Source organism: Dipodomys merriami, unplaced genomic scaffold, assembly GCF_024711535.1.
Source record: "Dipodomys merriami isolate MVZ:Mamm:240054 unplaced genomic scaffold, mDipMer1.0.p SCAF_275, whole genome shotgun sequence".
Lineage (NCBI taxonomy): Eukaryota > Metazoa > Chordata > Mammalia > Rodentia > Heteromyidae > Dipodomys > Dipodomys merriami.
This window is the reverse complement of record NW_027204215.1, coordinates 101029-125940: the sequence shown is the minus strand read 5'-3', so window position 1 is coordinate 125940 and position 24912 is coordinate 101029. Positions and strand designations below refer to the sequence as shown.

General features: G+C 51.0%; 1 protein-coding gene across 2 annotated transcripts in view; it reads left to right on the top strand.

Annotated features, from left to right (window-relative positions):
- Positions 1-21723, top strand: part of LOC138837742 (myelin transcription factor 1-like) — a 68185-nt gene extending 46462 nt beyond the window's left edge. The window contains exons 11-23 of one of the 2 annotated variants that reach the window (XM_070036682.1): positions 36-250; positions 1996-2120; positions 2854-3123; positions 5475-5629; positions 6463-6525; positions 6635-6703; positions 9107-9169; positions 9565-9648; positions 13394-13615; positions 16320-16411; positions 16897-17000; positions 21003-21146; positions 21531-21723. In XM_070036682.1, coding sequence (XP_069892783.1) covers positions 36-250; positions 1996-2120; positions 2854-3123; positions 5475-5629; positions 6463-6525; positions 6635-6703; positions 9107-9169; positions 9565-9648; positions 13394-13615; positions 16320-16411; positions 16897-17000; positions 21003-21146; positions 21531-21671 — 1747 coding nt within the window. In that variant the 3' untranslated portion in view covers positions 21672-21723. Of the gene's footprint in view, positions 1-35; positions 251-1914; positions 2121-2853; positions 3124-5474; positions 5630-6462; positions 6526-6634; positions 6704-9106; positions 9170-9564; positions 9649-13393; positions 13616-16319; positions 16412-16896; positions 17001-21002; positions 21147-21530 lie in introns of both variants that reach the window. The other variant, XM_070036681.1, reaches the window with a different exon arrangement.
- Positions 21724-24912: the final 3189 nt, after the last annotated feature.

The following is a 24912-nucleotide window of genomic DNA, read 5'->3' as shown; positions in this document are numbered from 1 at the left end:
GTCCTCACAGGCTGTTCATTTATCTTATTCTTCAGACCCATGTGCTTCGTGAAGCAGCTCGAGGTCCCTCCTTATGGGAGCTACCGTCCCAATGTAGCTCCCACCACTCCCAGGGCCAACCTGGCCAAGGAGCTGGAGAAGTTCTCCAAGGTTACCTTCGACTACGCAAGTTTTGACGCTCAGGTTTTTGGCAAACGTATGCTTGCCCCAAAGATTCAGACCAGCGAAACCTCACCCAAAGCCTTCCAGTGTAAGTTGGGGAGAATGCTCTTGTCTGTCTGTCCTCCCATGTTGCTTCGGAGGATGAAGGAATGCCCTGAGAAGATAGGAGGGATTGGGTTGCAGACCTGAGGTTTCACCTTAAGCTCAGCTGCCCTACGAGGCTCTGTGGAGGCCTCCCTGGGCTACACATTCACTCACACACACTTAGTGTGTATGTGTCTTTATGATTTGTGAAGCAAAAATCAAGGCTTACATTCCATCTACATTCATCTGTTTCCTAATGATTCGTGAAGCAAACACCAGATCTGTTATAGATGTGAATAACTTACTGACACGAGGGAGAACTTCTCTCTCAGTGCAGTTGTTCCCTAACATTGTTGCTGGGAAGAATCAAGCTGAAGGACTAAGTAGGGTAGGATCCTGGAAGGAAGGATCCTGTTACTGGAAGTAATGTTATTTGTGACATTGGCAACACATTTTCTAGACAAGTATACTGACAAAAAACCATTCCTGCAAATCTACGGCAATCTTCCCTGCCCCTCTGTGTGTGTGTGTGTGTGTGTGTGTGTGTGTGTGTGTGTGTGTGTGTGCTGTGTGTGTGTGCTGTGTGTGTGTGCTGTGTGTGTGTGTGTGTATGTGTGTGCTGGTTCTAGGCTTATATTCAGGGCCTGGGCACTGCCCCTGAGCTTTTTGTGCTCAAAGCTAGTGTGCTCTACCACTTTAGTCACAGCTCCACTTCCAGCTTTTTGGTCTCACCGACGTTAATATTTGGGCTTATTTCAAACCATGGCCCTCAGATCTCAGCCTTCTGAGGAGCTGGGATTACAAGTGCAATCCACTGGTGCTTGGCTTCCTGGCCTTTTCTTGCAACTTACCATACACATTTTTGAATGACAAGCCCATCAGCCTTGGAAATGCATATGAGATAGAAGAATAGCCAGTACACACATGGGACTGGGCCAGGCATTTACCCCAGGGAGCAGGAATGAATTTTCTAAATTAGTAAAATTCCTTGGGTTGGTTGCTCCTGGGCTGGAGGGTCTCTTTCTGATGTCAGTAGATGCTGCTAGTGAGGCTGAAGCTGGGGTCCACATGGAGATGTGCGATGGATAGTGCTTCTAAGGAGGGACTTACAGTGAACTTTCCATATACTTGGATCTTTCTTGTTTCCTAGATACTCAGGGTGTCAGGTGAGTGATTTTTTTAGGCTGAAGTCTAGTTGGTAGAAAGGATAACATTTTATGCCTTCATTGTGGAGTCCTACTGCTGCTTTATTAAGGTAGCAGTGACTATTACTGGGGACACAAAGTTAGCTAGATGTAATGCCTATGGAGAGGAGGTGACAAAAGTTTCCATGTGCATGACCTTTCAACACTCTATTAGGAATTCCTTAGTTTCTTTAGGCATTTGCTGGTAGGCAAGTTATTTTTGTTTGCCCTAGATTTGCAGGAACGGTTTTTGGTCAGTGCTCATGGTGTGCTTTGTAGAGTTTTGCTCCTTCTTTCCAAATTTTGGTCAGGTCAGAAGTGAGATGCCTCCTTTGTATTGGTAAAGGGGGTGGTGAGAGAGGCGTGGGTGGACCCGGGGGGTGGTGGCTGGCCACAAGCCCCTGTCACCGCACCCCGTACTTCACCATGCGTCTGATGTGTCTGTTCAGGTTCATGTCAGCGCAGCTTTGTTCCCTTTTTGCAGCCAAACCTTCCCCACAGGCCCCCTCCCGGGGGAGCACTCCCCCCAGTGGTTATCTGAGGAGCACTTCACCCTCTTCTGCAGGCTTCGACTACTCGCACGACGCCGAGGCGGCCCACATGGCTGCCACTGCCATCTTGAACCTCTCCACGCGGTGCTGGGAGATGCCAGAGAACCTCAGCACAAAGCCACAGGACTTCCCCAGCAAGGTGGGCGTGACCCCGTAGAGCCTCCGAAGGAGGGGGTGGGTAGTTTTCAGTTAAGCACACTGGCTTCCAGTGGGGTCTAGTTGATACTTCCCATTCTTTTCTTCTTTTTCTTTTTCTTTTTTTTCCCCATCTGTTGTGGGGCTTGAACTCTGGGCCTGGGCACTGTCCCTTAGCTCTTCAGCTCAAGGCCACTTGAGCCACAGCACCACTTCTGGTTTTCTGGTGGCTTATTGGAAATAAAAGTCTCATGGACTTTCCTGCCTGGGCTGGCTTTGAACTGTGATCCTCAGATCTCAGCCTCCTGAGTAGCTAGGATTACAGGCGTGAGCCACTGGCACCTGGCGATACTTCCCATTCTTAACTTTGCCCCCTCCTGGTCATGGTCCAAATAGTCAAACAGGATGAATGGGTCTCCCTGAGACAGCCTTGTGTACTGTGCTACGAGGGTCATGTAGATGCCATGCTTTTCAACAGAAGAGCCTAGTGTCACCCAGCCTGGCAGCATGTCTCCTGGGGCTAGCTTTGTGCTGTCTGGAGGGAGAGGAATCAGAGGGCTCCCTCGCCTGCCCTCGGGACGTGATGGCTCCTTCTTGGGCACTGTCCGTCCGGTTGCTGTGCTTCCTCCCGTGAGAGTCCGTGCTTGAGGCTGTCTGTAGCTCTGTAGCGGTACCAGAAGCACAGGTGGGAAGGGCTGGGCTCTCTAACATATATTTCTTCACCTTTGCAATTGTAGTCTGTGGATATTGAGGTAGATGAAAATGGAACTCTGGACTTGAGTATGCACAAACACCGAAAACGGGAAAATGCTTTCCCTAGCAGCAGCAGCTGTAGCAGCAGCCCTGGCCTCAAGTCTCCTGATGTCTCCCAGCGCCAGAGTAGCACCAGTGCCCCCAGCAGCTCCATGACCTCACCCCAGTCCAGCCAGGCCTCCCGCCCGGATGAGTGGGATCGGCCGCTAGACTACACCAAGCCCAGCCGCCAGCGAGAAGAGGAGGTGGAGGAGGTGGGTGCCGGGGCTGGGGGCCGGGAGAGCAGGTTGGTGGCTCCTGCGTGCAGGGCTGCTGTGGACTGTGCCTGCTCTTTAGGAAACTCTTCCTAGGAGGATTCAGGCAGCTGTTTTGGAGTCCATCCCTTTTCACATAGGGTCCTTCACTGTCAGGACAGCTGGGACTCAGGGTCTGACTTCCGGGAGGGGGTCATGGGGGGTCATATGGTACGTTGAGAGAGGTGTTCTGCCCCGGAGAACAGGGCATCCAGTACTGTGTGAGTTCCTGAGGCTATAGGGGAAGAGAGATTCATTTCAGGTGGTGTGGAGGACTTGAGAAAGGCTCAGGTTCCCTTGGTTTCCGCCAACCAGTGGAGCCTATCTGGTGTCCAGACAGGTTTGGCCACTTGGTTCCTTGACAAAGGCAGTAAGGAAACTCTTGGCTCAGGGGCTTGGGCTCGGGGTCCCCATGACAGGTAGTGCCCTGACTTCCCGAGACAAGGAGAATCAGGGAAAGAGGCGATGATAGGCTAGGCATCAGGGTCAGAATTGTGGAGCATTCCTCTTCTAATTGTTCTATCTTCCTAACCATGACGTGAAGAGTCTCAGATATGGGCTGCCCAGGGCTTCCCCGCAGCGGGCTGTTTCCAGGAGCAGAGGCCAGGCCTCCTGTGTGAAGCCTGAGTGCTCCACACTCCTCCCCTCCCCAGGCTCCTCTGGAGAGGATCTCTGGTAAGAAGGGCCAGACACCCTGAGAGGGGGAGGCAGGCCCCTAATCAGACCCTCACACCATCCTTCCGTGGGTCTCAGGGTCACCCCATGTTTGGAGGGGAAGACTGCGTCTCTAGTTTAGATCATGTGGCTCAGTCACTGACCTAAACTTCTAGTACCCTTGGGTGGTAGGCCTCAGAAGAGGGGTCCTGGGCTCATCCTTCAAAGGAGGGAAGCATACCAGGAGTTATGTCTGCCTGGGTCTGGTGAGTTGGGGCTCTGTTAGAGGTAAGGGTGTTCTCTGTGTAATGTCTCTGTTGTCTTTTCTCATCCTGGGTCTTGAAGCTTCTAACATTCCTGCTCTATTCCAGCCTAGTTGTCATGACTTCTTGGCTAGGTCTTCCTTGGTCTCCTTGGTGGATAGATGTTCTAGGCCCCTTCCTTGCCTGTGTGTTGGCCCTGGCTCAATTCTGATCTCTCCCTACTGCTTTAGACCTCTGCCTCAGAGCATTGTTGCCCATCTTCAGGCTGATCGCTGAGAAGTCCTGAGATCTCACCACCACAGCCTGCCCCAGGTTCCACCTTCTGGCAATGTCTAACAGTCTGCAGTCAGCAGCCTTGACTCATCCCTAAACCTTCTCTCTCCCCATTCCTCTCCTAGGCACAGTTCAGCTCCAGAAATGCCTCCTAGGCCAGGCCTTTTCCTGTCCCTCGTCCACTGCCTTGGATTCCTGTTTCAAATGCTCCAACCAGCCCTGCTAAAGGCTTCTATACTGTCCCTAGGTATTCCAGGCCCTTCATTTCCAAAGACCTCTAGAACCCCTCTTCTGTTTCCTGGAGACTCACTTATCCTGGAGACTTAGCCAAGTATGCTCTCTGAGGAGCTTTATTTAATTGCTTGGGAAAAACGAATCACCTTCCCAGAGCCTTGTTCAGTGACAGGACTCCTGACAGCACTAACTACCCAAAGCTGGCCTGCTGGCTGGCGTCTCACAGGCCCTCCTCATTTGTGAGATGGAGTCTGAACAAGCTACCAGGACCTGCGGTAATGTACCTCTGAGCAGCCGTCCTATAGGACGTTACTGTTCTGACTCTGTGGGATGCTTGGACCTCTATGTGAAGAATTGTCCCTTGCCCCTGTGCCTCAGTGCTAAGGCTGCCCATGGTGAACAAAAGTCCCCCAGAACTAGTGCTTAGATGCGTTTGTGACGTGCCTGCTGTGGCCAAGCCACCATGAGGGGGCCCAGGAAGGGGCTATCTCTCAAGGTCACTGAGTTTTTCACAAGCTCTGTCATCACTGTCATCAAGCTTAGCTTCATGGAACCATCCCAGCCCCAAAGGACCCTACAGTCAGGTGTTCATCTTGTGAGTGACTTGGTGGAAGTGGCCCAAGGCCAGGAAAGGTCCTGTCTCTGAAGTGGCTTAGGAGCTGTGGTGTAGGTGTGTGTGTGTGTGTGTGTGTGTGTGTGTGTGTGTGTGTGTGTGTGTCTGTGTGTCCGCGCGCACATGCGCGTGTAGCTTGGCCTTCCTTTCTCTGTAAGGTAGGAGATGATAAGAAACGCCTTATGGACACTACCCGCAGGGCCCTTCTTCCTTGCCCACCAGGTTGGGTATCTGTCTGACAGTTGTTAAAACCTTTCCTTGCTGGTTTTTTGCAGTCAGAGCCAGCAGCACATTCTTTTGCTTCTTCTGAAGCAGATGACCAGGAAGTGTCAGAAGAGAACTTTGAGGAGCGAAAGTACCCGGGGGAAGTTACCCTGACCAACTTTAAGCTGAAGTTTCTCTCCAAGGACATAAAGAAGGAGCTGCTTACGTAAGTTCTGCCTCAGTTGCTGGCCTCTTAAGAGTCTGGGAAGAATAAGTCTGGTCCTAGCCCATGCCAATAGGTTTTCTCAGTTCAGGGCTTTTCCTGCCTGAGCTGACTGCCTTTCACCAGGCAGCTCACACAGTGATGGAAGCTTCCTGTTCCTGTGCTGTGCTGGGTGATAACACAACCCTCTAAAATCAATTAAGAATGAGGGAGAACTCCTACCCAAGGCTGCAAAGCAGAGTGCAGGGCGGAGTGGGGGATGGGGACGCAGGAGCAGAGAGGTCCACAAGATGCCCTCACCAGGCACAGAGACCCGTCCTCAGCCGCAGTAGCCTCCGGACTCCAGCCCTTCTCTTGAGAAGATCCTTTTAGGGCTGAAACAGGCAGGACTAACCCTTTCCCTAGGGGACTGTGAGGGGCTCTCCATGTCTGGCACCTTTGCCACTAGTGGCCCAGCTCAGGTCTGTGTTCAGAACCTGAGTTGGGGCTGGTGCTCCTCAAGGGCGGCTGTTTCTGGCTCTTGTCCTAAGGTAAGGTCATGCTGCTTCACTGTCTGGAGAGGGAAGGTATACCCACCGACATGCTCGTGGGTACACACATGTGCACACCGCACACAGGTACAAACATAGCGCAAGCTTCAGAGGCACCCTGACTTCAAGTTCTACTTTTCCTTCTTGAGTTAAGTTGTGTGTGAGTGTGCCAGTCCAAGAGGTGAGGGCTGTGGTCTTTCAAGGATGGGGACCTGGGCTAGCCGCCTGCCTGTAGCTGGCTCACCCTGGCGCAGGCCTGCAGGTGTGCATCACTCTCTGTCCTGACTCTCTTTTTCCTTTGTCCAGCTGTCCCACCCCCGGCTGTGACGGCAGTGGCCACATCACCGGGAACTATGCCTCCCACCGCAGGTTCGTGCCCTGCTCCTGGCCTGGCCGCGGTGCTTTGTGGGGGGTCTTCCTCCTGTCCTCCTCTGCTCCCCCTCTGTGGCTTACCCCTATCCCATCTCTTCTCTTTCAGCCTCTCTGGTTGCCCTCTTGCTGACAAGAGCCTCAGAAACCTCATGGCTGCCCACTCTGCTGACCTCAAGTATGTTTGCGCTCCCTGACCTCCTGTCTCTGGCCAGCACCCTTGCTTTGCTCTCTCCTCCATGAGGTTCCCAGGCTTCTCCGAGGCACCGCCCCAGGCTGGCCCCTTCTCTCCTGGGATGGACAGAGGGGCAGGGCTGAGGAAAGACTGACTGCTTGGCTGGGCTGCCTACAGTGCCTATGACCCTTGCCTTGACCCTGCTCCCTCTCCCCTTGGTGGTGGTGGGGCTGCCTCAGGCCCCTGCATTGCCTAACCCCTCCCCCAGCCTCTCCTAAGGCCCCTAGCATGCTTGCTTTGTCCTGAACGGGAAAATCCTGGCACTGGCTGGGGCTTGGTGGCTGCAGGCTGTTGTGCTCTTGCCAAATGAACTGGTACTCATGATTGAAAGTGTCTTGCTTTCCTCCTCTTCCTCCTCCTCCTCCTTCCCCTCCCCCTCCTCCTCTTCCTCCTCCCCTCCTCCTCTCCCTGCTCTCCCTCCTTCTCCTCCCCCTTCTTCTCTTCCCCCTCCTCTCCCTCCTCCCCCTCCCCTTCTCCCCTCCCCCCCCCCCCCCCGCAGTTCCTTCTCCTCCCCTCCCCCCTCCTCCTTCTCCCCCTCCTTCTCCTCCCCCTTCTTCTCTTCCTCCTCCTGCACTCTGGCTGCTTTGTCTCTTTCAGGAGCTTTCCCAGTTGTCCATGTCTTTGCCTTCTCTTTGCTGACCCCCCCTTTGGCTTCTGAGTCCCTGTCCTGACACATGGGCAGGCAGGCTCTGTGGTCACCCTTAGGCCTGCCTGGCAGCCCTGCACAAGTGGAGTGTAAGCACCCAGAGGTTTCCGGGCATCTGTGCTCTTGGGGCTGGTTGGGGTTCCCACTGCCTTTGGTTTTCATGCCTGCTGTTGAGCTGTGACCCAGGGCTGTGGGGGCCTCAGCTTTAGCCTGGAGCTAAGCAGAGATGTTGGAGAGAAGAACTTCTCTTGTTACTCAGTCTTTCCAGCAGGTCTGGCCCTTCCTCCTTTGCATTTTTATGGTCTGAATCCAGGCCAGAGCTTTGTTTTAGAGCCAGAAAGAAACTGGGTACTGGTCCCTCTGGGATGAGGAATGGGAATACTGAAGGACTCTTTGGGACAAATTCCTGGGCTTCTAGCACCCCCATAACTCATCTCTGCCTAACTCTCGTCACCTCTGTTTCCTCTCTGGGAGTGCCTATGAATACGAAGGTCAGACCTTGACAGCTTCACACTCATGTCCTCACTGTCCCGCTCTGTCTGGTCCCCAAACCAAATTTTGCACACTCAGTCCTGTAGTCTGCCCCCATTTCTTTTCTTGCCATTTTCCTTGTATTCTTTTTTTTTTCTTTCCAATTCTGCTTTTTTTCCCTTAACTATGGCTAGTTTTCATAGCTTTCCAATAGCATTAGAGCTAGTGGTGTGGTCCTTCAATCAGAACATTACGGCCGACAGAGGGAAGTTTGCCTGATCCAATGCCGGGGAAGAACTTTAACCCCAAACTTACAGAGAAATAGCAATGGAAAGTTTCCTTTTTGTGAAATGAGTGGCTGGCTGGCTGAGATATTGAAGCTCTTCTTTGTCCTAGAGCTCTTTCTGAGGATCCCATGGTATCACTAACGGTGGGTGGGTTTGCTGAGACTGGCCAGCTCCCCTGTGTTCTCTGGTATACCGGTGCTCCTCTGGCTCCTTGTTCTGGCTGAGTGGGTGTCATGCTGGCCAAGCTGGGGAAGACAGGGTTCTTTGGGTGGCCTCTCTGTCCATGTCAGATGCTGAGACTCTGGGATATGTTTTCTGTACTGTAAGCAAATCCAAGGGGCATTCACTCTCCTGTTCGTGTGTGGCCAGAGGCTACCTCAGGACACTCAGCTTCCCATTCATGTAGGGCATTGGGCACAACTGCAGAACTGCTAGGGGGTGTAGGCTCTGCTTAGGGCAGGTGAAGGCCTCCCGGGATGGCAGACCCAGAATGCCACCAGCTCAGATAGTTCTGCTGAGGCCACCTAGAAGATACTCATAAACATCCTTCCTAAACTCACATGCTCAAAGCTAAGGCTCAGATGAGTTCTGGATGCTTCTAGTCCAGGCTGAACTTAGAGCCTGTGGTCTTCTCTGGGTGCAGTGGACCCAGAAGGCTGGTCCCAACATGCTGGCCTATAACTGGTATAAAGTTGAGCCCCACAGAGTTCTTTCCCCTCAGTCCCCCACCCTCCTGGCGTGACTGGGGTCAGGACTGAGGCCCTGGGATAACCCTGTCAGATACCTGTTGCTGGCAGTATTGGCGATGTTTCTCTGCAAAGAGGCACTTCCAGTGGGTAGTGGTTTGGGGTCCTGGACGGGGTGGTATGAGATGTGGTGAGAACTGAGTCCAGAGAGTCACACTTCTCTGCGGCTCTGGTCTCATCCCACTTTCCTCTACAGGTGCCCTACCCCTGGCTGTGATGGCTCCGGCCACATAACAGGGAACTATGCTTCACACCGGAGGTAAGCGCAACTTGTTTCCAAGGTGTGTGTGGTCTCTGCCTTAGACAAAGTTCCAAGGCTCTGGGTAAGACATGAATATCGCTAACAACTAGAACACATTCTCAACTTTTCCAAATTGTTGATGCTTCCAGAACCTGTCATGTGGCCTTTTGCAGGAATAAATGAATCAGAGCTAGAGGCTCACAGAGATGCTTCCCCCCACCTCCCGCCCCATCCACTGTCCTGTGTGAACAGTCTATATCTGCTGACTCTGCTCCATAGGACCTGTAGGACTGACTCACCGACAGATCGACTCATTTGTCATCTTTCTCTCCTGAGGGAGGAAGATGAGGCAGATGGGTGAGGGAGCTGCTGTTCTGGGATTGAGGTGGCGTGTTTTCCTCTTCCCAAACCAGCTTGTCAGGCTGCCCGCGTGCCAAGAAGAGTGGACTCAAGGTCACACCGGCCAAGGACGACAAGGAGGACCCAGAACTGATGAAGTACGTTGGGCCATGCTTGCTCCCTCAATGCTTCTCAAAGCTTAGATTTTCCTGTGTGTTACATTAACAAAACAAGCAGAGCAGAGCCCTGCCCTGCATAGTAGTTACAAGCCTTCCAGCACTTGGGAGGTAGCGGCAGGAGAATCAAGGATTCTGATGCTGGTCTGGGTTATGTAGTGAGATCCTCAACAACAAAAACAAAAGTAAAAAACTTCAACAACAAAAAACTTCCTTCTGCCCGTGGCCAGTGGCTCATCCCTATAATTCTAGCTACTTAGGAGGCTGAGATCTGAGAATCGCAGTTTGAAGCCAGCCTGGGCAGAAAAGTCCCTGTGAAACTCTTACTTCCAATTAACCTCAGAGACTGGAAGTGGAGCTGTGGCTCAAGTGGTAGAGTGCTAGCCTTGAGCACAAAGAGGCTCAAGGACAGTGCCCAGGCCTCACAACCACCACCACCACCAACAACAAAAAACCAAACTCCCTTTCTCTTATACCTAATCACCAAACTAATAATGGGAACTTTCTTTTTTTTACTGAAGTGCTTGAACCTGGTATATGGATGTCTGGGTGTTACAATCATATCCTGTGTGCTGGTCCTTTTAGGCTCAGGTCAGAGGTGTTTGATGAGGCTGAGAGGAGACTAACTACTCTGATGCCTAAGGATGGTTCCAGGACACCTGCAGGGCTTGCAATGTGCACTACTGCATGGTAGGAAAGATCAGATAGAACAGTTATGTGTCTCTAACTGGATCCTGCTAGGGAAGACAGAAGACACCCTTGGCTTTGCATGGCCCAAACTCCTAAGGCAAAAAAGTGTAGCCCGAAACTGTCCTTCTCATGGGCAGGGTAGAGGATGATATGTCTTTGAGAAAGGTGTTTGGCTCCTTGTGTGACCCACTTGGATGGGACTTAACGCCATCGCAGGGTTCTTTCTTCCCCCTGTAGGGAACCAGTCCTCTTCAGCACCCATTCGCAAGTATGTGTTTAGGGGCCCAGGCTGTGTCATAGTCTCAGATAAGGCAACCGACTGGCTAATTTTCCCAGGGCATGGGAACGTCAGAGCTGACTGCTAGCAGAGTGGGTAATGGGTCAACAGTAGGTCAATAGGCTTGGCTGCCCAGGGCTTCTTGGTTGTCCAGTGCTTTGAGCTGGCTTGTTTGGGGCTAGGCCTACTGTCTTCACAGGGGCTCATGGCAGCAAAAGAATTCACTTGTAAAGAGGAGCAACTTGGCATGAGATTTCACTCTTCCTCAGAGCTTGCTTCTGCTGTGCCCACCATCTACCCGGACATAGAGAAGGGCCAGCCAACATCACAGTCTTCAGAAGGGCTCATCCCTTTAACTGCTGTTTGGCCTAAGAAAGCTTATATATATAAATTTTTACCACGATAATACAGTGAATGTTCAATTAATGGTGCAAAAATGTGGTTATTGGTATTATGAATGCTATTTACTATATTCTGGGTTATATAAAAATTATTTTTCTTCTCGAGAATCAAGAATTTTCTGTGATCATAGGAATGTAATGCCTTTATGGACAGAGTAAGAATTCTACTGGTAAGAATTATAGGAATGAATTGTGCTGCATTTGCAAATGATAAGATTAAGTTTGTTAGGTTTTTAAAAAGAGGTAGCCAAGTAAGAACAGCACCACGCACGTGGTATTCAGGTAAGGGGTAGGTTTATTTAGTAGACCTGCTGGGACCAGGCAAGGTTGGCACTCCACGTGGCTGGCAAAAGAGGGAGTCTGGCCCTGGGTTAGGCCTTATATAGGGTAGGGGTGGGGGTGGGGGGAAGTGTGTCCAGGTAAAGGGAAATGGGACCAGGTAAGAGGTGGGACCAGGTGGGAGAAAGGTGTGGCCACATCAGATTCAGATGTGACCTCAGTGGATGCAGATGTGACCTCTTCCAGGTGTCCCAGTTGCCTAGGTAATGCAGGTACTGGGCGGGGTCTGTTCGCCATCCAGGAATGGACCTTACAAAGTTTGGCATCTTTTCATATTAACTGGGAAAATTGTCTTCCTTCTCTAGTGTGCTGTCAGCCTTGATTAAAAAAAACAAAAAGCAAGAGTTCTGAGGCCAAGTGGAGACTGGTGCTCTAGTGTTTGTAGGATAGACAAAGTTCTTAATGGCTCCACGGCAAAAGGCGGGGTGCCTGCTAGTACCCCCAATTTGTAGGGCCTTCTCTCAGCCATAAACCAGTCATATTTACAATTCACTAGCATCTTTAGTTCCAAGTAAAGTAGAAATCCTAATGGGTGCACCAGGTCTCCTTGAGGGATGAGTTCTGTTAGCTGATTGGAGCTGTGATTTTGTAGGAGATGCTGACGAGTTTTAATTCTTGACTTCTCATGTTTGTACTGTTTGTGATTTATGTCAGCATTTTGTGGTGAATCCCAGGTGCTAAAGCTTTATAAATGGTATGTTCTAGTGTGGGACTCAGGTAGTGATACTTACACTGCTGTACCCCCTACTGCCCCTGAGAAGGTCCGTCACTGCCCGGCGCCCTGTGTCTGACGTAAAATTCTCTGGCTCCTGCTGTTCTTGCTCCAGATCTCACGTCACTACACACTGCAGCCCACCATGTGCTCTAGTACATGGCAGCTTTCCTGAGTAGCAGGAACGTTTGCCAGCTCATGCCCCATACACGGCTCAACGTGATGTTACCTGGTGATTCTGAGGATTCAATGCAGGCATAAAGAGAGGGGAACCACACCTGAATACGTGGAAGCAATCCCAGTGAACACCAACAACAACCATTGGCAGGGAGGTTCAGAGTTTTGCAAGAAGTGGGTAAGAAGAAGTTGAATTTGTTGCACAGAGTGACCAAAGAGCCACCTCTCATCTGGTCATTTGAACTTGTGATGTCAGGGCATCAGCAGATAACCTTTTTCCATGTCAAACTCTCATCTTGAGGTTGGCTGTGTTTGTCCCAGGTGTCCTGGGCCCACAGCTAGGAGTCATCCAGGTTTGAGGGGCTGGGCATTGAACATGAGCTGCCTGAAGCCCTCATGCAGCTTTTGTCAGGACTGGAGGTTGGGGTGACCTAGAACTGTTGACTTACATCCTCAAGGGCTGGTCCTGGGTCCCACAGCAGAAGCCTCTGCTGCTGGCTCTCACTCTTCCTGAAGGGACCCTGCCCTTGACTTCTCGTTACCTCATGGCTTCTCTGTGAGTGGGCCAGCAGTGCCCTCTGTCAGTCAGTGTGTGACACGTGGTGCCTCATTGGTTTCATTTGTTGGGAGAACTGGAAGTGTGCAGACTGGAGTCTTACCCTGGATGGCCCTGTCCCCCAGATCTCACTAGTCCAGGCCCTCCTTAAGGTGCAAGGACAATCACTCTTTCCCTACCTTGAATACCTGGCAGGAAGGAAAATGCTGCCCCTGGCCAGCCACGGGCAGGATGATTATGGGATGTCTCAGCAAAGTTTTCCACCTGAGCGCTGTGTTGCTGTAAAAGCTACCACACGCTGGCCAGTCAGCCCTAGATTGTGGATGGCAGCCCCTGCTGTCCCTGAGCTGCTTAGTTAGCTCAGGTCTCCCTCCTTGTTTTCCTGATCTCCAGGCCTTTCTGCTGTATATGGAGAAAGAAGGCCAGACTTTCCCCCGGCTCTGGGATTCTGCTATCCTCCTGACTTTCTCAGAAGCCCTCTCTGTATGAGGCTGGGTCTCCTGGGTCTGGCTTGGCCGGTCTTCCATAAATTCTACCCTGTACTCCTGTAGTTACTTTGGCCTTTCTGTGTCCAGGTGCCCGGTTCCAGGCTGTGTGGGGCTTGGCCACATCAGCGGCAAATATGCCTCTCACAGAAGTGCATCTGGCTGCCCTCTGGCTGCCCGGCGGCAGAAAGAGGGCTCGCTCAACGGCTCGTCCTTCTCCTGGAAATCACTGAAGAACGAGGGCCCCACTTGCCCTACTCCAGGCTGTGACGGCTCTGGCCATGCCAATGGTGGCTTCCTCACCCACCGGAGGTACCTGCCCCAAGGCCCTGCTCTCTCTGTCAGCAAGTAGGGGTGTGGCCTTGTTGGGACATGACCCGTGGGATCCGGGAAAGACTAGAGTTGGGTGTGGAAGGAAAAAAGCAAGGCCCAAGTGGGCAACTGAATGGGGGAGCCAAGGATCTATCTGCTTCCTAAGCCTCCCTCCAGGCTGTGATGTTCCTCCAGGGAGTATCACACTGTACCTGGAGACCAAGTTCAGACCAGAACCCTTGAAACCCACGCTCCAGGAGTCTCAGATGTAGCTGCTTGTCCCCCCACATGGCCATAAAGAGACATGGCAAAGGGCAGAGAGAGGGGACTTACTACATAGCAGCCATGGGAACACAGCACTTCAGTAAATCTCCCACCTCTTTGCTGGTGCCACACATTGGCCCCAGGGGGCAGGGGTCAGAGTGATATGCACAGTTAAAGCTTTTTAAGGTCATAGGTGCGGCTTAGTTAACTTATCTCAGATAGTATTGCATATTTGTCTTTTGTCTCAGATGCTTATCAGTGAATCCTGTTCTTCTAGGAGATGCTTTTAAAGTGACTAGAGCTTGGAATGGCTCAGATCAAAGGGCAGAGATAGGCAAAGTGGTGGTAGTGGTAGTAGTGGTGGTGTGTTGAGTGTTTAGCTTTTAGTTAATTCACAAGCCCTGCAAAAACATCTCTGTGTGTGTGTGTGTGTGTGTGTGTGTGTGTGTGTGTGTGTGCGCGCGTGCGCGCATGTGCTGGTAATGGGGCTTACACAGAGAGCCTCATACTATACTATACTCTTGCTTGGCTGTTTTGCTTAAGGCTAGTGCTCTACCACTTGAGCCACACCTCCACTCTTGGTCTTTGCTGGTTAATTGGGGATAAGAGTCTCACAGATTTGTTTGTCCAGCTTGGCACTGAACCTTGATCTTCAGGTCTTAGCCTCTGAGTAGCTGTATTACAAATGTGAGCTACTGGCACCTGACTAAAAGCTCAGTTTAAGTTGCCTCTTACAACCCTGTCTGTGTTCAAGTTTTCTTACCGACTGCCAATTTTTCAGAAAAAGTTTGTTTTTCATACCTCACTCCCGACCCTCCCCAACTGGGGTCTGTTCTTGAACTTTGGGCAGAGGTGCCTGTCTGCTTTGCTAACAACTTGGTGAATAGACTCTTGTCCGTCAGTAGAACTAGGCATGTCTGTCAGTAGAACTAGGCAATGCTCTTGGTTCTCACCTGCCCCTATCTGCCCCAGGACTCTGTGTGTGTGTGTGTGTGTGTGTGTGTGTGTGTGTGTGTGTGTGTGTGTGTGTGTGTGTGTGTGGTTTCATCAGCAACCCCCACCCTTTCTGTCTCTGTCTTGGGCAGTCACAATGATGGTCAAGGACATGGCGTCAGTGCCAGATCTTGTCCAAATCTGTGTACGGTCTTGGGGCCAGTGCCCATGCTTCTCCATACTTCTTTTTCCTCTCCACCTCCTTCCTTCACCTATATAATTAATGCATTATCTATTCATTTTTAATTAATTAATTAATCAGTGCTGGTCTTGGGGCTTGAATTCAGTGCCTGGGTGCTGCCCCTTAGTTCATTTGCTCAAGAATAGCATTCTACCACTTGATCCACAGCTCTGCTTCCAGCTTTTTTGGGTGCTTAATTGGAGAGGACAGTTTTGCAGACTTTTGTGCCCAGGCTGGCTTGGAACTGTGATCCTCAGATTTCAACCTCCTGAGTAGCTAGGACTATAGGCATGAACCACTGGCACCCAGCAAATGCATTCTTTCAACAAAAACATTTACTGTGAGCCTACCTAGAACCTAGAGCTAGAAATAGAGCAGAGAACAAAAGGACACCAGCTCTTGCCCTTTTGGAGAGTGTTTTGGACAGGCTGACAGACTATAAATGAAAGAGGAAGTTACTTAGTGTGGTGGATATCCGTCATGGTTCTGGGGAAAACAACAGGGAAGCAGGCAAGGAGGCATCCTGAGAAGAAGCTTGTCTGAGTGGCTAGAGCTGGATAAGGATGGCCTGCTGGGTCAAGTAGAGGAGGGTCAAAGGAGAGGAGGCGGAAACATGTAAGCCAGGGTCTGACCAGGCTGCCTTGGTAACCTGGCAGAGCAGAAGAGAGACAGGATCTCCCTTGGACCACAGGATGGCTGTAGGTTCCAGGTTGCAGGGGAGAGGCCTGAAAGGCCAGAGTGAAGGCTGTAGGGGCCTAGACCAGGTAGGTCCCTTTATGATGTTAAGTCATTGAGACAAAAGGAAATCATGCTTGAAAATTTGCACTTTCAATTCATTTTTCTGCTTGACTATCGGTATCTAAGGAATTATCCGTGAATTTTAGTGCTCCCGCACCCTAGGGTCTCTCCAGAGTGAGGGGTTGTCGTCTGTGAGAGGTCAGTGCTGCAAAGCACTAGCAAGCAATGCCTCAGGCCCTAGGGTAGAAGCTCCTGGGGAGAATAACATCCGGGTCCCTCAGATCCTTGTGGCCAGCCACAGTTGTGCCAGATGGGACAGGCCCTGAGGGTACCTGCCTGGGTATTTGTGCTGTCCTCAGGCAGGGCAGGCAGGAGCAGTGGGAGACCATCTGCCATAAGGAGGTCCTTAGGGTCATCTGGAGGAGAGAGAATGTGCCTTGGGCTGATCCTGGTCATTTTGTGGGACCCTGGACTGGTCTGTGGACTCAGCCCCCGGATCGCTTAGTGATGTGTGACCTCTGCTTCCAGTTTGTCTGGCTGTCCCAGAGCAACGTTTGCTGGAAAAAAGGGAAAACTCTCAGGGGATGAGGTTCTCAATCCTAAATTCAAAACCAGTGAAGGTAAGGGTACGCTTTGGGATGTCCCTGCTCACTAACCTTTTTGTACTGGCAGGAAAGGGGTTGGGGAGGGCAAGGTCTTCTGGGAACATGTCCTTGCATGTGTTGATGGGCCTACTGACCTTGGCTCTGAAAGCCCTCGACACCTGGCCTCGATGGTCATGGCAGCACTGACCTCAGAGTTGGTTACTTTTGGTATGAGAATCTGTTGGTAGCGCCAGCGTCCATGCCAATCTGTTTTTGGAGAGCGTGCCTCATCTAGTGTAGAGACAGCATTTCTGGACATTAACACCTCCAAAGAGACCTGTGTCCCCCCACTGGCTCCAGCCAGGAGCCACGCAAGCCTCACGTTGTGCTTCCACAGAAGCTTCCCATGCCCAGGCCCCGGGGTTCATCTGGGGCAGGCGGGTGGGCCTCAGGGGCTTCTATATCCCACTGGCTGGTCTGGGTTTAAGACCAGAGACACAGCTAAGCTTTCTTTCTGGCAGTGCTGGAAAACGACGAGGAGATCAAGCAGCTGAACCAGGAGATCCGAGATCTGAATGAGTCCAACTCAGAGATGGAGGCTGCCATGGTGCAGCTGCAGTCCCAGGTGGGTGGCACTGGCCTTGCCTGACTCTTTCTAGCAGGAGCCAACCTTGGGACTGTGGGAAGTCTACTTCCCCCTCCTCCTCTTCTTCCTCCTCCTCCTCCTCCCCCCTCTCCTCTTCTTCTTCCTCCTCCTCCTCCTTCTTGTCAGTCATGGGACTTGAACTCTGGGCCTGGGCACTGTCCCTGAGCTCTTCAGCTCAAGCCACTTGAGCCACAGCGCCACTGCCTATTTTTTGGTGGATTATTGGAGATAGAAGTTTTATGGCTTTTCCTGCCCAGGCTGGCTTTGAACTGCGATCCTCAGATCTGAGTAGCTAGGAATATAGGCTTGAGCCACCAGCACCTGGCATTAAAGTCCACTTCTGAGGTTGAGACTGAGCTTATTGTCTTCCTAGTGACTTTGTGAATCCATTGGTGTGGTTGGGACTGAGCTGCCTGGCAGTACCATGCCCATCACACAGTACTCAATGTGTGCTGGTAGGCTGTCCACCCATCCTGTGGTGGTGTGAGGGGCTCTCACTCCACAGGTGGCCTGACCCATTAGTATTAGTTATTCTCTTGAGTTAGTTTCATTTGTGTGAGTAGTGTGAATCCACTAGCACTAACCTTAGTAATCCTGTTCAAGTTCCCAGTCTTCAGAGGTGTTTGTTAGTTAGTTAGTTTGTTTTGCTAGTCTTGGGGCTTGAACAGAGCCTGGGCACTGTCCCAGAGTTTCTTTATGGTCAAGGCTAATGCTCTACTACTTGAGCCACAGTACCACTTCTGACTTTTTCTGAGTGATTTATTGGAGATAAGAGTTTATGGACTTTCCTGCCCAGACTGGATTTGAACCGTGATCCTCAGATCTCAGCCTCTTGAGTAGCTAGGATTACAGACATGAGCCACCAACACTTGGCTTAGTCTTTTAGTTTTGATAGCCAATTCAGGTGGTGCCTGGGCTTGGACCAACACAGACACACACTTCTTTGTTCCTGTTTGTTCCTCTGTGGAGCACAGATGAGTGCAGGTCCCTTTCCATTATGTTGTTCAGGGACTCACTTCACTGAGGGAAGTTTTCAGCTTGAGCATTGGTGAGTACCCACTGGTGTTACACATTCCTTAGATAAGTGTATCTTATTGCTCTGTTTTCCCCAAATGAACACTTGTAATCAGAAAGAAAAACATTCTCATTTTGAAAGCAAAAAAGAATGTCCCCAAGTAGAGCTGGTGGCATGGAAGGGATGTTCCTGAGTAGCTGTAGGAGCAAAGGAATAAATAACAGGCTAGTCTCCCTAGGGAGTGGGGGTAGAGCCCCTTCTAGCTCAGCGGGGATGGATGTGAGGGGGCGAGGTCCCTTCTAGATCAGCGGGGATGGATGTGAGGGGGCGAGGTCCCTTCTAGATCAGCGGGGATGGATGTGAGGGGGCGAGGTCCCTTCTAGATCAGCGGGGATGGATGTGAGGGGCGAGGTCCCTTCTAGATCAGCGGGGATGGATGTGAGGGGGCGAGGTCCCTTCTACATCAGCGGGGATGGATGTGAGGGGCGAGGCCCCTTCTAGATCAGCGGGGATGGATGTGAGGGTGCGAGGCCCCTTCTAGCTCAGCGGGGATGGATGTGAGGGTGCGAGGCCCCTTCTAGCTCAGCGGGGATGGATGTGAGGGGGCCAGGCCCCTTCTAGATCAGCGGGGATGGATGTGAGGGCAGCAAGGCCCCTTCTAGATCAGCGGGGATGGATGTGAGGGTGCGAGGCCCCTTCTAGATCAGCGGGGATGGATGTGAGGGTGCAAGGCCCCTTCTAGATCAGCGGGGATGGATGTGAGGGGGCGAGGTCCCTTCTAGATCAGCGGGGATGGATGTGAGGGCAGCAAGGCCCCTTCTAGCTCAGCAGGGATGGATGTGAGGGTGCGAGGCCCCTTCTAGATCAGCGGGGATGGATGTGAGGGGGCCAGGTCCCTTCTAGATCAGCCGGGATGGATGTGAGGGGGCGAGGCCCCTTCTAGATCAGCGGGGATGGATGTGAGGGTGCGAGGCCCCTTCTAGATCAGCGGGGATGGATGTGAGGGTGCGAGGCCCCTTCTAGATCAGCGGGGATGGATGTGAGGGGGCCAGGTCCCTTCTAGATCAGCGGGGATGGATGTGAGGGGGCCAGGCCCCTTCTAGATCAGCGGGGATGGATGTGAGGGTGCGAGGCCCCTTCTAGATCAGCAGGGATGGATGTGAGGGGGCGAGGCCCCTTCTAGATCAGCGGGGATGGATGTGAGGGGGCGAGGCCCCTTCCTGGGAGCAGCAGATATATGACATGTTTAGCTCCACAGCTTATTTCTCTTCTGGCATGATGACATCTGGGTGCTCAAGAGCTTGGATAGCACCAATTCTGGAGCTCAGGATGTGTTTTCACAGCCTTCTGTATGTTCATGTGGAGTCCCCAGGCCACTTGGGTGTGAGGACAAGAGGGATAGGGCCTCCTGTCCCACATCTTCCCAATCTCCTACCGGTATCTCTGGTTGGGAGATAGGGCTGGCTACTCCCTCCTTTCCTCTCCGAGTCTCCAGGGCTCTTGTCAGTGGTAGTGCCCTTGGGAGAGTACCTATTATTTCTTCAACTCCACCTTTAGAGTCAGGCATGGGGGTGGGTGCACACCTATGGTGGTCCCAGCTTCTCAGGAGGCTGAGACAAGAGGATCATGGGAGCCTGTGAGTTCAAGTACAGCCTGGGCAACATAGGAACTTATACCATGGAACAAAAACCAGAACAAAATGCAGCCAAGCATACCTTTTATTTTATTTTTCAAATTGTTATTATAAAAGTGATGTGCAAAGGGGTTACAGTGACAAAAGTCAAGTAAAGAGTACATTTCTTTTTGGGTAATGTCACTCCTTCCTTCCCTCTCTATAACATACCTTTCAAAAGACAGATTTTAGCTGGATGCTGTTGGCTCACGCCTGGATTCCTAGCTACTCAGGAGGCTGAGACCTAAGTAAGGATCACAGTTCAAAGCCAGCCCAGACAGTAAAGCCAATGAGACTCTTACCTCCAATTACCCACCAAAAAGCTATGGCTCGAGTGGTAAAGTGCTAGCGTTGAGCAAAAAGCTCAAAGCCAATGCCCAGACCCTGAGTTCAAGCTACAGGACTGGTGTGTGTGTGCATGTGTGCATATGTGCGCGCGCGCGCGCACACACACACACACACACACACACACACACACACACACACACACACACACACACACACACACACACACACACCCCAGATTGTGTTGCCTTTCATTAGAATCGCTTTTTCTTTGCCATCCCCCCGAGGAAGTCCCATGCTATCTCTGGAAGGACCAAGGTGAAGAGAAAGCAAGTTTGTATCCCATGCAGTCCTTAAAGCCATATGTTTATCATGCAGTGGTAGGAAACTACTTGGGCCCATCTGTAACTCCCAAAGAGAGTTTGCTGTTGCTGTATAGTGCCACACATGGCCTTCGACTGAACTCAGCACCTCCTCCCCTCTTCCCCTGAGCTCCTCGGGAATATATGGTTGGGCTGAGACCTGGAGAAGATGTGTCTGGAGGCTTGGGAGAGGTTAGCCTTTTGGGCGACCTTTGTTATCTTTTGAGAGATGGAAAGACTCAGAGGCAGAGGTCACCCACAAAGAAAGGAAAGCTAGCCCCACCAAGCTACAGACAGAAATAGGGAGCTTGATGAAGTAAAAACACAACTGGTGTAGATTGAGATTGAATCCAGGACGCCCAAGAGTCTGTGACCTTGTCCTGCTCTAAGGATAGGTGGGGCCTCCTATACTTCCCAGCACAGTCAGCATTCATTCCCATTTCCTTGGACTCATGTTGTTCCTGGAGGGCCTTTGTTTCACCCATCCAGGAAGCTGGGTACTGACTGCTCCTTCCTTGGATGAGGGACCCCCACAGGGTAGAGAGTTCCCACCTCTGGAACCCATCCTCTCTCAGAGACATGTATGGTACGGCCAGTGTGCCCAGCAGGGCCCAGGGCAGGCAGCACCTCTCATCCCTCTGATGCAGATCTCTTCCATGGAGAGGAACCTGAAGAACATCGAGGAGGAAAACAAACTCATTGAGGAGCAGAATGAAGCTCTGTTTCTGGAGCTGTCTGGGCTGAGTCAGGCCCTCATCCAAAGTCTTGCCAATATCCGCCTTCCTCACATGGTAGGTAACAGCAGCCTGCTGGCACTACCCCAAAGCTGGTAGCTACCCGAAGGATGCTTTGGAGGGCAGGGAGACAGTATGCCCCTGGCCCTTCTGCTTCTGGGTCTTAATGGAAGAGTCCTGGGCCCTTTTTGGATGTTCTCTACTTTCCAACTGGCCTGGGCAGCTGTACGCCATGGCTCCAGCCCTCCTGACTGGCTCAAATCTGGAGCAGAGTGTGGTTCTGGTGGCAAGAGGTCACTGTGGCTGAGATTGCTTGTGTTTCAGCAGCCATGGCTGCTGCACTGCCTAGCTGGGCTTTCTTTAGGGTAGTGTGGGGACTGCTTTCTGCTTCCTGGAGCTGACTCTGTGGACAGGGCTTGCTAACCTGACTCTATCCTCTAGGAGCCAATATGCGAGCAGAATTTTGACGCCTATGTGAGCACCCTGACTGACATGTACTCCAACCAGGACTGCTACCAGAATCCCGAGAACAAGGGCCTCCTGGAGACCATCAAGCAGGCTGTGAGGGGCATCCAGGTCTAGGCAATGCTGGGTGGAGGTGCACTCCTCCTTTGCTCCGGTGCTCACGCTCCCACCCTACCCCTCACAGTAAGAGCACCTGACTGTTTGTTGGTGACTTCTAGTTGTCAGTCCACGTCGGCAGCCCCGTGCAGCCTTCCGTGGATTTATCCAAAGGGGCACCTGGAAACCAGTGTCTCTCGTGATGCCCCACCAGGCTCAGGCCAACACCTCCCACGTGAGTGCCTGGGGTACCGAAGTGTTACAAAGTGATTTATTTTTGTTTTCTGAAAGAAATTTGAAGAACAGCTCAAAGTCTCCAGTGGAAGCTCACGGACAAAGTTCTCAGGGAAGTTTTGGAGTTTGCAGCCACAGTATTCCTTTGTCTGTCGAGGCTGGGAGGGTAGCCATTGGCTCAGTGGGTGGGAGTCTCATACCTGGAAGACATACCTGGGCCATGTGTCTGTGCTCAGCAAGGTCCTTGTGGCATGTTTTTTTCTCTTTTTATTTAATTCAGCTTTGTGTCAAGGGTGGGCAACACTCTGCTTAAGAGGTGAAGCTAGGAACAGGCCTTCCAGACAATGGTCCAGACAGTTGAAGAGCATTATGGCCCAGTCAGTTCAAGGGATTTTAAACCAGAGGTCCCTAAAAAGTCTCCTATGCAGGCAGCTAGTGCCCAGAGACTGCACAGATTTCTCCTGACTTCAGTGTTTAAGTCCCTGAGTTTGGGCTCCAGGCCAGGACTTTGGCTTCCTTCCCTCTACCTAGGCCCCTGGCCCATTACTGCCACCTTACTTGGGTCATGGCTGAGGTCCATCTCTGTGTCCAAGGGGATCAAGGTGGAGACAGTAATGTCAGGAAGTAAATTCCTAGTGGGAGATCGCCAAGGTTTCACTTCTTTTAAGATCCATTCAAGATGAAGAAAAAAGGTAAATTTAATTTAAAATGTTAAAAACACAATGTTCCTACTGTGTAAATAGAGTCCAAGTCGATTGTGACAGCAATTTCGAATTAGTATTTAAAAGTAGAGAAGTTGCACTTCCTGGAAAACACTGAAAGTAGTTAGCTTAATTATTCTGTAAATTATTTAATTTTGTCGGGATGTAAGTATTTATATTCACACCTTCTTATGTTAACATTTGCTATTTATTTAACATTTTTATTTATTAATTTTATACTATCTCAAATCGACTCCACACTAGGGTACCATAAGAGCAAAATAAGTAAAATCAAGGCAAAACCAACTATTTGACTATAAGATAGGCCACAAAAAAATCTTGATAACCTCTAGTTATAATTTTGATGCAATCGAGTTATTTTTTATATATTTTGTTATTTATTCTTTTAATAATGGAATTTTTAAAAAAAAGTATTTTGTAACTGAGGAATTTTGATAATTTGGGGATTTTTTTTCCCCGTTGGTCAAATGGAGAGAAAGATGTTCTGATTTTCTTTTCCCTTTTGGGTTCCGTTATTTCAGGCCAATAACAGCAAGCAGAATTCTGTATTTATTATTATTTAATTGTAGAGCAGATGTGTGTGCTCTGGTGTGCTTCTTGTGTCGCGTTTGTGGCGGTTCTTCTGGCTGAGTCATGTTGCTGTGAGAGAGTGCTGGCCACAGTCAGCCCCACGGAGTTGTTAAGACTCACAGACTGCGCCGCTGTCCGGTCCCCTGACGCTCCAATACTGTGACCCTCTTTCCTCAGGAAATGCGTTGGACCCACAGCACTTTGTGGTGTGTTTGGAGGGTGATTTCCTAATAAAAGTCTGACTGTGAATTGGTGCTGTGGTCTGTAGGGAGGATGCTACTCTGTTCCTTGCCCACTGGGAGTGGTGGGTGGGTGGTCATTGTGGGTAGGGGTCTTCTGTCCCTGATTCTATATGTGGGACCTCCTGGACTGGTTCACCTAACATTTCTAACCCCCAGGTGTGGTTCTGTTAGGTCTAAGACATTGTATCTTAGCCCTTTCCATAAAGCCAGGCATGTGCAAATCAGGATTCTTCCTAGTTTTCTTTAGGGTTGGGGAAAAAGTATTACACAATTGGTCTGGTCATGCCATCTCTCCTAGTCGTGAATAGATGAGAATTCAGATATTATGGAGGGATGTGGAGCTGGGAAACAAAGTGGAATAGAGATCTCTGATGACTTTTTCAGAGCTCCTGGACCCACCTATGTCTGAAGGTAGTCTACACTTGGATTCCCCGAGTGTGAGGTAATGACTCCCTTTTATCTTTGAGCTCACGTGTGTTAGTTTTTTGTCTTGCAGAAGCACTTTTCCCGTCATCACACTTTTTTGTCAGGTGGACAGAGTCAGATTTGCATGTGAGTCTTCAAATCATATCCTCCTGAACCGCAGTCAAGTTTTTTCCTTGTGAGTCTGGACCTGGAAGCAGGTTGGCGTCTCCTCTGGTCTGAAGACAAATGATCAATCTTCCCTGATCAATTCTTAGAAAATCTGGGCTGTGTTTCTCACTTCTGCTCCTGTCAGACAGAGCCTAGGCACTGGGGCACTCACTGTCGAGCGTGGCTGGGCCTAGTGCTAGCCCAAACTGGTGGGTCATCCATGAAGAAGGGCCTTTTGCTGAGGCCCCACTGGAGACAGAGCTAATGGTCAGGAGTTGTAATCTCTCATGCTGGCCTAGTAGGCACTAAGATGGGGGCCATGTCCAGGGAAGGCTGATTAACAGAGGAGAATCATTCTAGTGGCAGGGCTGCTGGCCAGAGAGGTAGGGGTTGTCACAGTCCTTCCTGGGAGCAAGAAGTGGAAGGAGAGCTGCCTAGACCCACTGTGGCTGCCTGCTGACGGTAAGTAACCAAGGGCAGGACTGTAGATGTGAGATGCCCTAGAGTGAAGGGCCATTACCCAGCTCCAGCGGGGGCGTGGCTCCTTAGTCCTGCCCACAGTCTTTGCTTCTTTTCCCTTTGTCCATCAGACCTTGAAACACTACACATCAGAGAAGTCAACCACCTCAGGCCCCTCAGATCAGAGTTTCTTCCCAATGGCACAAGGGCATGGGTGTAGGGTTTACTTAAACAGATTCCATGTGTTGGGGGCATGGCTCAAGTGGTAGAGTACCTGCCTAACAAATGTGAGGCCCTGAGTTCAATCCCCAGCACTGCCCCAAAAAAGAGGCTTCCACACAATTCCAAAGGATAGTAATGAAGAACCACAGAGGCATGTGAAAGCAGTGTGTTGGTCTTCATAATCAGTGAGCTCTGCTGGGGTCTGACAACATACTGGTCTGCCTACAGTCTCTGGGAAAT